The following is a 14,915-nucleotide window of genomic DNA, read 5'->3' as shown; positions in this document are numbered from 1 at the left end:
AACTTTCGTAGTTATTTTAGACATCCGTCTCTCAACATGCTATGTAACCTGGTGCCTTAGGACCATAAGAGAACCTCTGTTCTTCAAAGCACGTGGGTTTGGAGCCATGGGGTTTTACATTTGAACCCCACAGTAGCCTCTTATTGGCTACACGAACTTGGGCAAATCACTTAACCTCGTTAAAACACAGATTCTTCATTTGCAAAAGGGAGGTAAAAATAAGGACTGTTTGGATGATTAAATGACAGGGATAAATAAAGCACTTAATACAGTGACTGGCACATACTAGAACTCAACAAGTTACTATTACTGATTTTTAAATGCATGTATAAAAGGAGGAGAGAGTTGTAAGAAGTTGTGGAAAAACTTAGTTCAAAGCTCCAACAAGAGCCATCTCTCAAAGGGCTATGATCCAACAGCCACCAACAATGGGCTAATAGGCAAAAACTACAGCAGATGGGGGTTTTTGTTAAATATAAAGAAGGAAGTTTTAAATATAATTATTAAACACTGGATACATGTACACTGTCGGTTGGATCATCTTATCTGGAGACCTTTAATAAGCAGAGGGTCTACTCCATTTTAGAAGTGGCTGCATGCAGCTAGACATGCAGGGAAATGACTTGGATGGGTGGGCCGTTCTATCCCTAAGATCACACAACTCGGTACTCACGGAAGTAACACCTCTTGTATGTTATTCCAGATCGCTTTTCCTCCCATGATGATTATCAGCTGTGTTGTCAGCTCAAGGAGACAGCCACCTGGGTCACACTGAAATATTAAAAAGAAAGTCCTATTTAAATGGGTCTAACATGAAAAAGTCATTCATTTTATTTTTTCTGATATTCTTGTTTAGGCTAAAAAACAAAAAAATCTAAGGAATGTACAATGAAGAAACTCTTCATTGAGCAACTGAGAGAAAACATGGAACAGCTTAAAGTGTCAAGAGAACACAATTCTACAGTCACACCTCTTCATTTCTGTATTTTCCGAGCCAATAAACTGGGTCTCCTGGATAACCCACAAATTTGCCCTTAAAGAATGCGATGTAGAAACACGAAGAGTAGTAGTTGACAAACTGGAATAAGAACATCTTCATGGTTAGGCTGTTCTCATAGTCAGTCTGGGTCCTTGGGAGTTCTGTAGTTAAAAGAAATGTTAAGATTTTAAAATTGTGAACAGCTTTGAGACGGTAATCAAAGACACTGATACATGAGTTAACATGATTTAAAAAAATACAATTCACAGTTTCCACTTCAGCTGTTTTGAATTTCTTAATATAGCGACTATGTTAATTCCAAGTTTACACATTGTTGTAAGAGTTTCTCCCCCATGAACACAATATCCCACAAGGCAGAAAACAGTCAACTTTTCCTTAAAATTTATAAGCACAATGATATCAAATAGGCAAGAACTGTCTCCTTTCAACGTAAGACAGAAAATTAAAGTTGAACAGCCTGCTAAATGATATTCTCTTGTCCTCCTGAACTGCAATAAGGTAGGCCTGTTGAAGAAAACAAACAAAACACGGGGCAACTTGCTAGAAGAATCTGGGGAGGACAAAACAGGTCATCCTTCTAGTTTAGAATTTAAATCTGTCTTATCATTTTCAGAAGATGACCACTCCAAAGATGACCATTTGGAGAATGACCCAGCCAAATGCAGCATGTGGGAAGCGCTTAACTTTGGCTGCTAAGCAGCTGCCTGGGATACAAGCCAGAGAGAAGAAACCTTTAGTATAAAAGCCAGAGCTGATGAGAATGAAGCTATATTAATATGAACAGCGTGGGGGGAAGACACAAAACACTGTGATTGCTTGTCCTCTCAGCAATGCAGGAGCAGATCTGCCACTGGAACCATGACCCTCTTCCACTTGTTTGCAATACAGAGACCATTTACTTTCAACAATAGGGTACATGATCTAATGTAAGTGAAAATATTATTCAGCACTGATCTGTTTACATAGAGCTTGGGCTTTATGATGATCGTCTTTGCTTTGTCCCTCTTACTAATGCAAAGCTGGAGATAATTCATTCCTCGTACAGGCTGGAGAAAATATGTTTACACTTGAAATCTTCTAAAAATTGTAACATACTGGAATTGAAATGCCTAAAACATACAGTCTCTATTTTTACCTGATTCTAAAAATGGCTTAGAAATCACGCTATATATATAGCAGGCCCTTACCAAAGTTAGTAATCATGATTGCCACTTTCTCATATATGGTGTTCAGGATCATGATGATGATAAAGCTGATGAGGGAAGCGGTGACGGACGTGGCCATCTGTGGAGTCAGATACTTCTGGATTGGGTCTGTTCCATTAAGGTTTTTGGGAAGTTTTGCAGAAAATACAATGAACACTGAGAGCCTGTAGACGATGATCCCGATAACTGAAGCAATGATCAAAAGGATCTGAAAACACAATAAACGCAGCAGCATGAGACTCACAAATGATTATACTTTTACACTTAAAAACTGGCCCCATGCTCAAATGGACAACATGCATTGTGAAGTGATGTAAATCTCACATCAATGCCACAAGAGAGGTGAAAATCAAGCACGTTAAATTTCAAAGAAAGGAGAAGAAATGATGGCAGTCAAAAGAATTGGTGCGGGCTTCCCTGGTGGCGCAGTGGTTGAGAGTCCGCCTGCCGATGCAGGGGACACGGGTTCGTGCCCTGGTCCGGGAAGATCCCACATGCCGCAGAGCGGCTGGGCCCGTGAGCCATGGCCACTGAGCTTGCGCGTCCAGAGCCTGTGCTCCACAATGGGAGAGGCCACAACAGTGAGAGGCCCACGTACCTCAAAAAAAAAAAAAAGAGTTGGTGCACCCACTAATGGAAGATATTAACAGCAGGAGCAGCTGTGAGCAGGGAATGAGAGGGTCTGTGGGAACTCTGTAGTTCCTGTGAATTTTTCTGTAAACCCAAAAGTGCTCTAAAAAAGAAGGCCTAATAAAAAGAGGGTGGGGGGAGAGAGAGAGGGGGAAGGGAGGGGAGGGGGAGGGGAGGGGGAGGGGGAGGGGGGAGGGGGGAGGGGGGAGGGGAGGAGGAGGGGAGAGGGAGGGGGGAGGGGGGAGGGGAGGAGGAGGGGAGAGGGAGGGGGGAGGGGAGGGGAGGGGGAGGGGGGAGGGGGGAGGGGAGGGGAGGGGGAGGGGAGGGGAGGGGAGGGGGAGGGGGGAGGGGAGGGGGGAGGGGGGAGGGGAGGGGGGAGGGGGGAGGGGGGAGGGGGAAGGGGGAGGGGAGGGGGAGGGGAGGGGGGAGGGGGGAGGGGGGGGGAGGGGGGAGGGGGGAGGGGGAGGGGGGAGGGGGGAGGGGAGGGGGGAGGGGGGAGGGGGGAGGGGGGAGGGGAGGGGGAGGGGGAGGGGGGAGGGGGAGGGGAGGGGGAGGGGGAGGGGGGAGGGGGAGGGGAGGGGGAGGGGGAGGGGAGGGGGGGAGGGGAGGGGGAGGGGAGGGGAGGGGGAGGGGAGGGGAGGGGGGGGGGGGAGGGGGAGGGGAGGGGAGGGGGAGGGGAGGGGAGGGGGAGGGGAGGGGAGGGGGAGGGGGGGGGAGGGGGAGGGGGAGGGGAGGGGAGGGGAGGGGGAGGGGAGGGGAGGGGAGGGGGAGGGGAGGGGAGGGGAGGGGTAGGGGAGCGGAGGGGAGGGGGAGGGGAGGGGAGGGGAGGGGGAGGGGAGGGGGAGGGGAGGGGGAGGGGAGGGGGAGGGGAGGGGGAGGGGAGGGGGAAGGATCTTCAGATGGGGTAAAAATGGAGTAACTGGTAGCATGTTCTGGTAGAAGAAAAAAGTCTGTGATAGCAGAACCAGTGAAAACATCCCTTTGTAGAATAATAATTATGGAATTATTTAGGTTATGAATGAGTGGGGTTTGCTCATTTGTAATCCATTAAGAGGATCTGTTTCCTTCCAACAGAGCACCTATTACTGACTCAGGGGTCAGCACGTGCTGGCTGCTATCTTCGTTCCTGTAGCTGAGGAGATTCTGAACGGGACCAGTGGAGCTGCAGAGATGCCCCAAGGTCACTACTGGAAATGGCAGCAGGCAGGTCTCTGATGATAAACGCTTCACACACTTTTCGTACTCGGATCTTGAGACCTTAGACTGGCAGCTACTTATACCTGCACTTGCACAGGATTCATTTTCCTTGTCTATTGTAGTTTTGACTGCATAGCCCCAAGGTCAGTGGGGGTGTGTGAAACATAATCCGCGTGTGACTGGTAGGGTTTCACTTCCTTACTAGGCAGGTTTTCTCTGGCCACTGAACAAGGTACATCAAAGGTCCCATTTTTAAACTGCTTTCCTTACATCTGCCTTCTTGGACACACTCCAGAAGCATGTATTCAATGTCTCCGATGGCTCGTGATGACTGCCGTGATAGAGAAAGCTACAAAGAATATGAATTTCAGTACCAAGCAAATCACGTCATGTTGTTTACAGTCACAGAGGGAGGCTGGTTGCCACCTGTGGAGGGCAGTAGAGGGAGTGATCCACAAGCATGGCCGGACTTCTGCGTTCGAATCCCAGCTCCACCGCTAGCTGGGGGGACCTTGTGCAAATTACTTAGCCTTTGGGGGTTTCAATTTCCTCACCCATATAATGAGGGGATAGTAAAAGCAACTGATTTATAGGATTATTGTGAGGCTTCAATGAGTTACTACAGGTAAAAACCATTAGGGCATTAAGCCCTGGCACATGAAAAGTACTATCTAAACATTAGCTATGATTATGGTGACCAAAGTGTTAAAAAGATGTCTTTCTTACTTTTTAAGCTATCAGTTTGTAGAGAAAGCATTATATTTGCTCCTTTAATCTCTCATTGTCTCCTTTTCTTCACAGTTAAGGCTTCATACTTGTGAAAGGAATGACACTGTGTTGTGTGATTAGATGTGAAAATTAATTAAGGCTGAGAAAAATGTATTAGAGAAGGTATATCAAGTCTTCCTCTCATCATAACACATACAGGCCATTTAAATATTGATAGTATATATATATTTTAAAACTCTGCTAGTAATTTTTTATATTACATATTAAGTAATCATAATAGGTAAGATTCTTTAATGCTTACTATTGCTTCAGCACACATATATTTTTTAAATCCTCACAGCCATCCTGTGAGGTAGGTAGTATTCTCTTTTTACAGATGAGGAAATAGAGCCACACAGAGATGAAGCTATTTGTCCCAAATTAAGCAACTAGTAAGTGAGAGAACTGAGATACTCAGAGTCCAAAGATACACAAACCTTTATATGGCACTGCCCCCTACGTGGCTTATGAAATGAATTCTAATTCATTTCAGAACTTTCACAAACTTGACGTGTTTCCATTTTTCTTCAGAGCACTTAATGGGTTCAATATTTCTTAGGAGACAGGAAAACTTTTCATTCTCCTTCCTCAAGTTGCTTACATATCCTCTTTTCTGATCATAACTTTAATATACGCTCATTAGAGAAAATCTGAAAGTACCTGGTAGTGGACACGGATTGCTTTTGCTGCCCTGGATCTGTCCCCTGTCTTAGAAGAGGACCTAGATTTTGCTTTAGGGTAAATAATCTCCCTTCTATTTTTAGTCTAGTGGTTTGGGCTCGACTGCCCCACCCTCCCCAGGGCTCCAGATTTAGATCCCAATTGGTTTGAGACAAACAGGTGTCTCATCCTATTGGCCTCAGCAACTGATTCAAGGATTGGCAAACAACCTATTAAGAACCACCAAGGGGCTTCCCTGGTGGCGCAGTGGTTGAGAGTCCGCCTGCCGATGCAGGGGACATGGGTTCGTGCCCCGGTCCAGGAAGATCCCACATGCTGCGGAGCGGCTGGGCCCGTGAGCCATGGCCGCTGAGCCTGTGCGTCCGGAACCTGTGCTCCGCAGTGGGAGAGGCCGCAACAGTGAGAGGCCCGCGTACTGCAAGAAAAAAAAAAAAAAAAAAAAAAAAAAGAGCCACCAAGATGTGAGGAGATATGTGCTAGTGCCCATGTAAAAGACAAGCTTCCTCTGTCAACAGGGGATGCTGCTAAGAGAGACCTTTCTTGGCTTGGATGTGATGTGAGATCTGGAAAGCTGCAGCCATCCTGCACCCATGAGGGATGCCTAGAAGCACCATGCTGGGACACCACTGGACACAGAGTGAAGACAGAACAAAACCAGCCTTGACATCATCTGGGCTACGGTATCTATTCTTGACTGAAGTCATACCTCAGACATGAGAGTTTCAGTTACAGGAACCAAGAAATCTCACCCATCCCCATTTTTTGGTTGTTGTTTAAACCAATTGGAGATTGATTTTCTGTCACCTACAACTGAAAGACTCCAACTATCAAAATGAAGAAAATAAAAATAGGGAAAAAATGCATCTATACATAGGTGTAATTCCTTCAGAACTATGCATTGTTTTCATATAAAAATATTTCACATATTAATTTTATTCTTAAGCCTATCATAATCATGACATTTTTACATGTCATAAAATATTTTCATGGACATACTTTTTCATGGCTGCACAATATTCTACTGTATGAAGGGTTGGAAGGAGGACATTTTGGCTGAGGTTTTATATATATAAAAATAATATGTATAATTAATATTTATATAACATTTATATATAAACAAAAATAGTATATGTATTATATATGTGTGTATATATATATATATATATATATGTCTGACTTTTACTTGCCATTTTGAAATACTTCCCGATTAAAAGTTTTTAAAAGCTGAATTAGTGGATTAAAGCATATGAATATTTTTGACTTTTGACATGTACTGCCAAACTGCTTTCTAAGAAGGCTGGAGCAGTATAAAAATCCAATAGCACAGGTATGAGAGTACTATGGCACTTCAGCCTTACAAACACAGAGTCTTATCACTTGACAGGTGAAAAATTGTATTTCACTTTAATGTGCACTGATTTAATTACCATTGAGGTTTGACATCTGCCACAATATTTTGTCCCTTTCTGAATGTGTATTCATCTTCTCTGCCTTCTCAGCTCCTGAGATTTTTGGTGTTGTCTTAGAAGTGCTCTGAAGTCTTTACGTATTGAAGGAATTAGCCCTTTGCCCTTTTTGTTAACAAATATTTCCTCTGGTGTTTTGTTTAAACTTAGGACACTTTTGATGTATGGAAATCTTTAAATACTTTCCTCTGAAACTTCTTCCACATCTAGAGATTGTATATTCATCAGTATTTATTTCTAGTTTTTCATGGTATTACTTTTTAAAATGTTTTTTTAATGTTTCTGGAATTTATCACAGTATGTGGTTCATAGCATGATTTCATTCTTTTCTTTTTTCCCAAATAGCTAACGAGTGTTCCATTACCATTTATTGAATGATCTTTACTTATCTCTCTGATTTGTAATGCCTTCCTTTTCATATATTAAATTATTAGAGAGTCCATATTTGGGCTTCATGTCCTGTTCTCTAAGCTGGCTGTTCTTGAGCTAATAAAACTCTCATTACATTACTTATTATTATATTACTAATATGATTTTATTCATAATAAACCCAAAACTAATTTCATAAGTTCTGATATTTTAGAAACATGGTCTTTTTGTCTAGAATCATTTGTTTAAGGCCTCTTTTATGTCTTTCAGTAGTTTTTATTTTTTTTTTAATAGTTCCTATTATATTTTTGTTAAGGCTATTCCTAGACGTTTTATATTAGTTGTTACTCTTGGCAATTTTAGAATTCTTGATGCCCCTCATCTGGTCTCTTCATCAGAAACTTGAAAATCCTGAACCACAGATCTGATTTAAACAAACGAGGTGAAATGAGCTCGAAGAGCCACGGGCAGAAGATATTGTGAAACCTTGAGAGTTGCTCCATGTGGTGGCTGACTGTTCTCTGGAAACAATCTTCTCTATGAAACTACACAGTTTCCAGCTCGACTTTCAGTTTTCTCAACATATAAAATTAGATAGTAGAAAAATCTGTGGCAGATTCTTACCCAGAAAAAGACAGCACTGGCACAGAGGGTTATACGTATACACTTTCCCCAGGTGGTGAAGGGAATACGCTCTTCTTCCTAATTAAAAAAAAAAAAAAAAAAAAAAGAAGTTTAGTCAATCAAGGGATTCCTCCAACGAAATGATTTTTCTCCTAATTGGTCACTGAATCCTAGGCTTAATTTTTAAAAACAATTAGTTTTCAGACACAGCCTCCTTACTCATACTTGCATGTTTGCTTGTTAACAATTTCAGACATACATAGAACAAAACGTGTTCATTTTCATAATAGTTTTTGAAAATGCAAATGTGAATAATAAACTGTTTATCTGCCACGATCTGAGTTCAGGAGTCTGGGTATCTGACAATACCATTCCTGAGCTTGTCTTAGATTTTAGAAGTGACTGCAGTGAGAACCCAGAGTCTGTGCAGGACAGAAAGTTTCACAGATGTCTGCAAGTACTAGGGAGCCAATGTGTGTTTTCTGGTTGACCTTTAGGTATTAATTAGGTATAACTGTGAATTTTTAGAGTTTCCATTTTATAGTTTATATGAATATATGTAGATTTTTCTAGAAATGAAATCAACAGTGTGATTATAGCTGCAAACAGGGACATGGCATTTACTCTCTGCCAGGTGCTATTCTAAGTAGGTTCTATCCATTAACTCAATCAATCCTTACCACAATCATATGAGGAAGCAACTTTCTTATTCCTGTGTCATAGCTGGGGAAACTACGGCACAGAGAACCTAACAAGTTGTCCAAGATCACTCAGCTAGTAACTTGCTGTGTTCTGATGTTAATTCAGGCAGTTTTGTTCCCAAGGCCTCACCACCACACCGCTGGCCTCTCTAGACACTGAGGATGTGTTCTCAATCAAGGTAAGATGAGAAAGAACGATAAGGAGAAATGAACCTTCATCTTCAATTTTTTAACAAGCAATGTTACAAGGGAAATTTAACTTATTAGTTGGCAATTTTAAATTTAAAATGGACAGATTTAAATTTCCAAAATGTCTTTTCTTCAGTATGTTGCCAATAACATAAGCTTTTGTTTTTCAGTATTCAAAAACGTTATGAACATCTGATTTTGTCTAAGTTTCAGCTTTCATTATGTACAATCTTTTACCAACACATGCTTTGACCCCCATCTTTCGTCGTGAACAATGGGAACTATTCATAATGGGGATTATTTAAAACTTGTTACATTGTAAAAGACAAATGTCACTTTCTGTTGGGTAACTGAACCTCAGTTTTTTCCATTTATAAAATGAGGAGGTTGAACTGCTCCCTCCAGACCCTTTTACTGCCAACATTCTGTAAATCTGTGAGTCAATTTATAAATTCTATGGTTGGAGACATTTTCAGATGCTTTTGATAAAAGCATTTTCTTTCCCAGAGTTATTCATATTCAAAACCTACTGTCCTTATGCTGATGACTACAAGTACAATTAGCTCCAGATTTTCTGTGTTGATGGAAAGAGGCAATAATGCAGGTGATTTAAAAAAATTGTCTTTCACTGGCTTTGGAATGTTTATACAAAGACATTATATAGTTTTATTTTTTAATTCTGCAGCAGAACAGCAGCAAATTTACCTTTCCAATTAGATAAAATGCCTAGCATGGGGCCTGAATATAGTTTGGCCTCAACAGATGTTTCCCTTCTTCATCCTTTCTCTGCTTTTAGGATAAGAGTCACCCTACTCTGTGCATGTACCAACCAGAAGGGGGAGCAGTGACCGAGGCGTTGCGCAAGACAAAGGAGCTAGTCTACGATGAAAAGGTGGCTGTAATAATGAAGGACCATGTGAAACACTGAGAATCAACTATGAAAACCAATGTCTCTCCTACATCTATGTCATAGAGTCTAATTTTTATTGGTACTGTGAAAGGACACAAATCAACGCATCTTTTCTTATTCATTTATGTCAGAGGTTTTAAATTTTTTTCATTTTTATTGTTATTATGAAAGAAGGGACCACATTTATCGCCTGTGCCTACTGTTCTTAGCAGTACTCCTTCACTTTGGCTGTACATTAAAAATCACCAGAGCAGCTTAAAAAATTCCTGTGCCAGAATGCACCCCAGGCCACTGAGTACCATCAGAGTATATAGCAACAGAAGCCGGGCGTCAATATTTTTTAAGCGCCCGCCCCTACTCCGTGATTCCAGTATGCAGTCAAGGTTGAGAACCCCTGCAATACATAGACTGAATTGCATCTAGATAACATACTCTTTACCTGAGTGATCTCATTTATCACCACATGCGTACACCGTGCCTCATATTCTGGCCGGGCTTGCTCTTCCTGCTGTAACTCGACAGTGTCCCATTCGTACTCAAGTTCTGCCTGGCGCCGCTTCCAAAACTCCAAAAACAAGGTAACTACCAAAGAGAGAACAGCATCATGTGGATCTTCAGTGATGACTGATGCTTCAGAAATCTGTACTGAATACTATTAATTATCCACAACACTTGTGTATATGGTCAATAAAATCTAATTTTACTTATTTATAGGCGATACTAGTATTTAAAAGAGAGAAAAATGAGTTAATGCTTTTTTTAAAAGGAAAATGTTGATAATTTATTCAACTTGTGAAAACAGACTATAGGTCATGGGAAGGGTGGTAACGGGATGGTCAGAAGGCATTCTGATTGTGTCTACTGCTAAAGCATCCGCTCCTAGCACATTATTGCCAACAAAAAAACACAAGCAACTATTATAATTCAAAGCAGTTCATGGTCCATCCTTTAGTCGGCTCCTCCTTGCATCCCTCTCCCTCTCTTCCTTCCAAAGGGCTTGGGGGTGCAGGGATGAGAATGCTTCAGTGGTCCCCAAATCTTTGTTTTCCACCACCCAAGTCACCCCAATTAAAACATTCTTAAATGTGGAAAACTGGTATTTTTCTCAATCTTGTGTAAAGTATGGATAAAATAATTTTTAGAAATCATTATTTTTCAAGATTTGTAACTTCAAACACTAGACAAAAACAACATTAAATGTTCATTGAAAATGTGGTTTCAGGGTAAATCCCCTAGGCCCTTCTTCCAATCAGACTGATACCCCTAAGCACTTCCTATATAGAAATTCTGGAATAAACACTGTTCCATCCACAAATATTTTTGAGTCTCTACTATGTGCTGAGAATAAAGAGAAAAAAAAGATATGGTCCCTGCTTCAAGGAGCTCCTAGGTGTATAGGAGTTACAGTGAAGCGACAGTTACAGTGCACTTTAAGACAGCTGTGATCAAAGTAAGCATGAGGTGCTCTGGGCACACAGAGCCACAACGTAACAAGGCTGTCTCAGACGAGGGGACCACTGGGGTGAGCTGTGTGATGCCTTAGAGCTGATCAGGTGAAAGTGGAATGTTAAGGCTATTTCCCCTTAGGGAGCCGTGCGTGCAAAGGCAAGAGACCAAAGAGACCCAGGTACTTTCCAAGAGCTGCAAACAGACTGGAAGGGAGCACAGGGTGTGGTGAGGCGGGTGGGACAGCCAGGTGGAGAGATGGCAGGGGCACATCACGAAGGACTCTGTGTGCCTTAAAGGCGGAGGAGACATTGAAGGAAGTCGAGAAAGAGACTAGAGGCAGGGAGACCTACTGGCAGGTCCACGATGAGGCCTGCTTCAGCTGGGAGGCGAGAGAAGACGGTGTTTTAGCAGGTTGACAGATTGCACGCAGGTGTGATGGAAGGGGGCGAAAGAGGTCAAGGATGCCCGCCAGCTTTCTGGCTTTGGCGATGTCCTAAATTCTAGTGCCATTCCCTGAAATAAGAAGGGCAGGGAGAGGAGCAAGCCTGAAAGAGAAGATTACTGATTCGGTTCTGATCAGCTGCCTGTGGGCCACAGGGGAGATACCCGGTAGGCAGGTCAAAGTCTAGAACTCCAGAGAAAGATCTAGGCTGAGCCGAGACTTTTTCCTGTTTCCAGTAGTAACTGGAGCATGAGTGGATGAGCTCACTAAAGGAGCTACGGAGGGGTACTTCTCACCCTGCCTGCACGTGAAGCACTGAGAGCTTTTGAAAAATACTGAGCCCAGGCACCACCCCCAAGATTCTGATTTTATTGGTCTGGAGTGGGCCTGTGCATTGTTTTTTGTTTTTGGAAAGCTCTACTGAGCAGTCAGGGCTGTGAATCAACCTGTAGAGAACAGGGAGCCTTTGAGTGCGGAGCAAAGACCAGCTGCCTTGAAATCCTGCAGACCCCGCTGCAGGCAGCCGGAGACATGGGGGAAAGCTCGGGATGGGCCCTGAGGGACATGAACGCAATGCTCCCAGACAGCAAGGACAATGGAAATGCTCAAAGCACCCACTTCCCAGAGATAATCTGGACTTTGGAATCAAGTTCGAATTCTGGTTCTGACAATCATTAGATGTACGACTACTGGTTAAAGTGCTTCAACTTCCTGAGCCCCTGTTGCCTGCCCACCCCCCCCCCGCCATGGAAAATGGGGGAAATAGAACCTACCTCATAGGCTGTTGTGAGCTTAATGACACAACATCTGTAAAGGCCCTCATGACCCTCTGAGGTAACTATTATTACTATCCCCATTTTGGACACCAAGAAACAGAGGCACAGAAAACTTCAAATACTTGCCCGAGATAAGGATTGAGGTATCAAACCAAGGCATCCTTGGCTCCAGAGCCCGAGCCCTTCTTACGATGCGGCACTGCCCAAGCCACCTGCTCCATAACTTGCTTTCCGTTGGCTCTGCCCCGTGGCACCCACTCTGCTGAGATGCCATCACTGCGTGCCTGCCCAGCGTCTGATTCCAACACTGCTCCTCCAGGACACAATGCTAGTAACTGTCCTCCATCCCACCACTGTCTCTGTGGGTACACTAACCCTCACGATGCCACTGCTGTGACTACCTGCTGTTCAGAAGCAAGTATAGGCGGCAGCTCAGCTTTCTGCCATAGACGCTGCTGTCAATGGATGCAAAGAGCACACAGTTAGTGGGGGAGGCCACTTCTTGTCTCCTACTTGGCTGGGGAACTGGAAGGCAGCTAGTCCCCCTGTGGAACTTTGAAACCCAGTGTGGGAGTTATGTGAGGCTTCCTGGCCTCTTTACATAGGAATGATGTCCAGCCCCCAAGAGCCCCCCAAGTTGCAGTTGACACTGTAATCCACTGGCCCCATCAGGGAGCAGAGGTGATGGCCTGTAGTCTACCAAGTTCCATCTCCTTGCATGACAGCTACAGGGGGATGAATTAACACTGGAGAGTGAAAGCTACAAAGCCCTTGGGTATTATTTCCTGACACTCTCAGGTCACCCAAATGTTCCAAATCCTCTAAGTAAACAACTTTTAAGAGAAACCGAACTGACTCATCTGTCAGACCTCTGACAGCAGGACTGATTTGGCTTCTCCTGCTTTCAGGACGGGCCTCTTTCCCCTTCTGTGTGGGCTTCTCAAAATGAAAGAGCCTGTTCCTCATTTATGGGTAAGAGAGCATTTGTGACTCCTGACCAGAACCTTCAAAAATAGACTTCTGGGCTTCCCTGGTGGCGCAGTGGTTGAGAGTCTGCCTGCTGATGCAGGGGACACGGGTTCGTGCCCTGGTCCGGGAAGATCCCACATGCCGCGGAGCGGCTAGGCCCGTGAGCCATGGCCGCTGAGCCTGCGCGTCTGGAGCCTGTGCTCCTCAACGGGAGAGGCCGCAACAGTGAGAGGCCCACGTACCGCAAAAAAAAAAAAAAAAAAAAAAAAATAGACCTCTTTGTGGGAATGGAAGCATGGTGCCACAGCTCAGCTACCCTACAGCCTCATCTAGCCAAGACCACAGCCAATACAAGGGGCCCCTGCTGGTGAGTGTTCAGTATGGAGAGCGATGCCTGCACCACTGAGAACCTGCCCAGCCATTCATGCCCTTGCCTCTATCCAGGGGGAAATGAAGCATCCATGGAAGGAAAGCCTTGAGGGCAGCAGGTAACTATGGACCAAGCTGCATCTGGCTGTTCTTGCTTCCCACCTGACCCATGCTGGCTGCATGGGCAGATACTCTGAAGAGACCCCTGCTTGGGGGAATGAGCCAACTCTCCTTGGGCTGCATATGAAGCCACCCACTTACCAAAGTCCCCTAGGCTCACATCTCCTTGATAAATACCATGCATCCCCATCAAAGAGAAGACCCCTACTTTTTAATTTACTTGAGAATTCTACTGCCAACATTGCCTTACCCCTTCCACCCATGAAGTTCTTTCCACTCTGTGTCCCCCCTCTGCAACTATGAAATCAGTCCAATGCTAGTGTACATTCTGTCCGCAAGGGCACACTTTATTCCCTATGCTGACCTCAACTTGTGCACTTCAAAATGGACAGTACTCACGCACCCTGACCTATATTTGCTTCTGCGTTTATTGTTTATCATGCCCACTAGAATGTCACCTTCTTGAGGGCAGGGATTTGGTATTGTTCCCAGGGGAAACACTAGCACACAGCAGGCACTTGGATAAGTATTAGCTAAATGAATGTACTGTGGGAAGTCATCCCAGGGACTGGAGGACCTCCATCACCTGGGACGCCTGAAGGATGGAATCATCCACTCGGAGGGCCCAGCTGATTCCCACTGCTCCCTGCTATGCCTGACCATCCACTGTCCACCACATTCTGCTCCACCAGTCACGTGGGCCTGGATGAGCTGAGATGAGAATGTGACTGTTGATGGGTAAGGTTGCGGCAGCTCTAGCCCCTTGACTGCTGGGAGTTACTCAGGATAGACAGACTGAGGAATCATCATGCATACCGTCCTACCCCACAACTCACTCAAAGCACTAGGACTGCACATCAGAGGAAACCACTGGCCCTTTCCAACCTAAAGAAGTGGGTGTCTTTCCATTAATAGCCTCTTTATGAGCCCAGCCTGGAAAAAGCTTTCTAAAGCCACTTTGGATACCCTCCCTGTGTTTTTGTAATCCCTCTATATTCTGTCATTTTAATTGAAATATTAGACATACAGATGTTTTTGAAATTTTTATTG

General features: G+C 44.0%; 1 protein-coding gene across 7 annotated transcripts in view; it reads right to left on the bottom strand.

Moving 5' to 3' along the window:
• The window catches only part of ANO6 (anoctamin 6), a 214,594-nt gene that overhangs the window by 31,817 nt on the left and 167,862 nt on the right, over window positions 1-14,915 (bottom strand). For 6 of the 7 annotated variants that reach the window (XM_089920569.1, XM_022572395.3, XM_022572396.3 and 3 more), the window contains 5 exons: window positions 10,180-10,322; window positions 7,941-8,018; window positions 2,188-2,413; window positions 971-1,140; window positions 674-771 (listed from right to left, as the gene is read on the bottom strand). In XM_089920569.1, the coding sequence (XP_089776695.1) occupies window positions 674-771; window positions 971-1,140; window positions 2,188-2,413; window positions 7,941-8,018; window positions 10,180-10,322 (715 nt within the window). The remainder of the gene's footprint in view (window positions 1-673; window positions 772-970; window positions 1,141-2,187; window positions 2,414-7,940; window positions 8,019-10,179; window positions 10,323-14,915) is intronic. The other variant, XM_089920570.1, reaches the window with a different exon arrangement.

The sequence above is a fragment of the Delphinapterus leucas genome, chromosome 11 (genome assembly GCF_059928025.1).
Source record: "Delphinapterus leucas isolate spDelLeu-1000000601 "Yukka" chromosome 11, BTC_Dleu_Yukka2, whole genome shotgun sequence".
Classification (NCBI taxonomy): Eukaryota; Metazoa; Chordata; class Mammalia; order Artiodactyla; family Monodontidae; genus Delphinapterus; species Delphinapterus leucas.
This window is presented reverse-complemented; position numbering and strand designations above follow the sequence as displayed.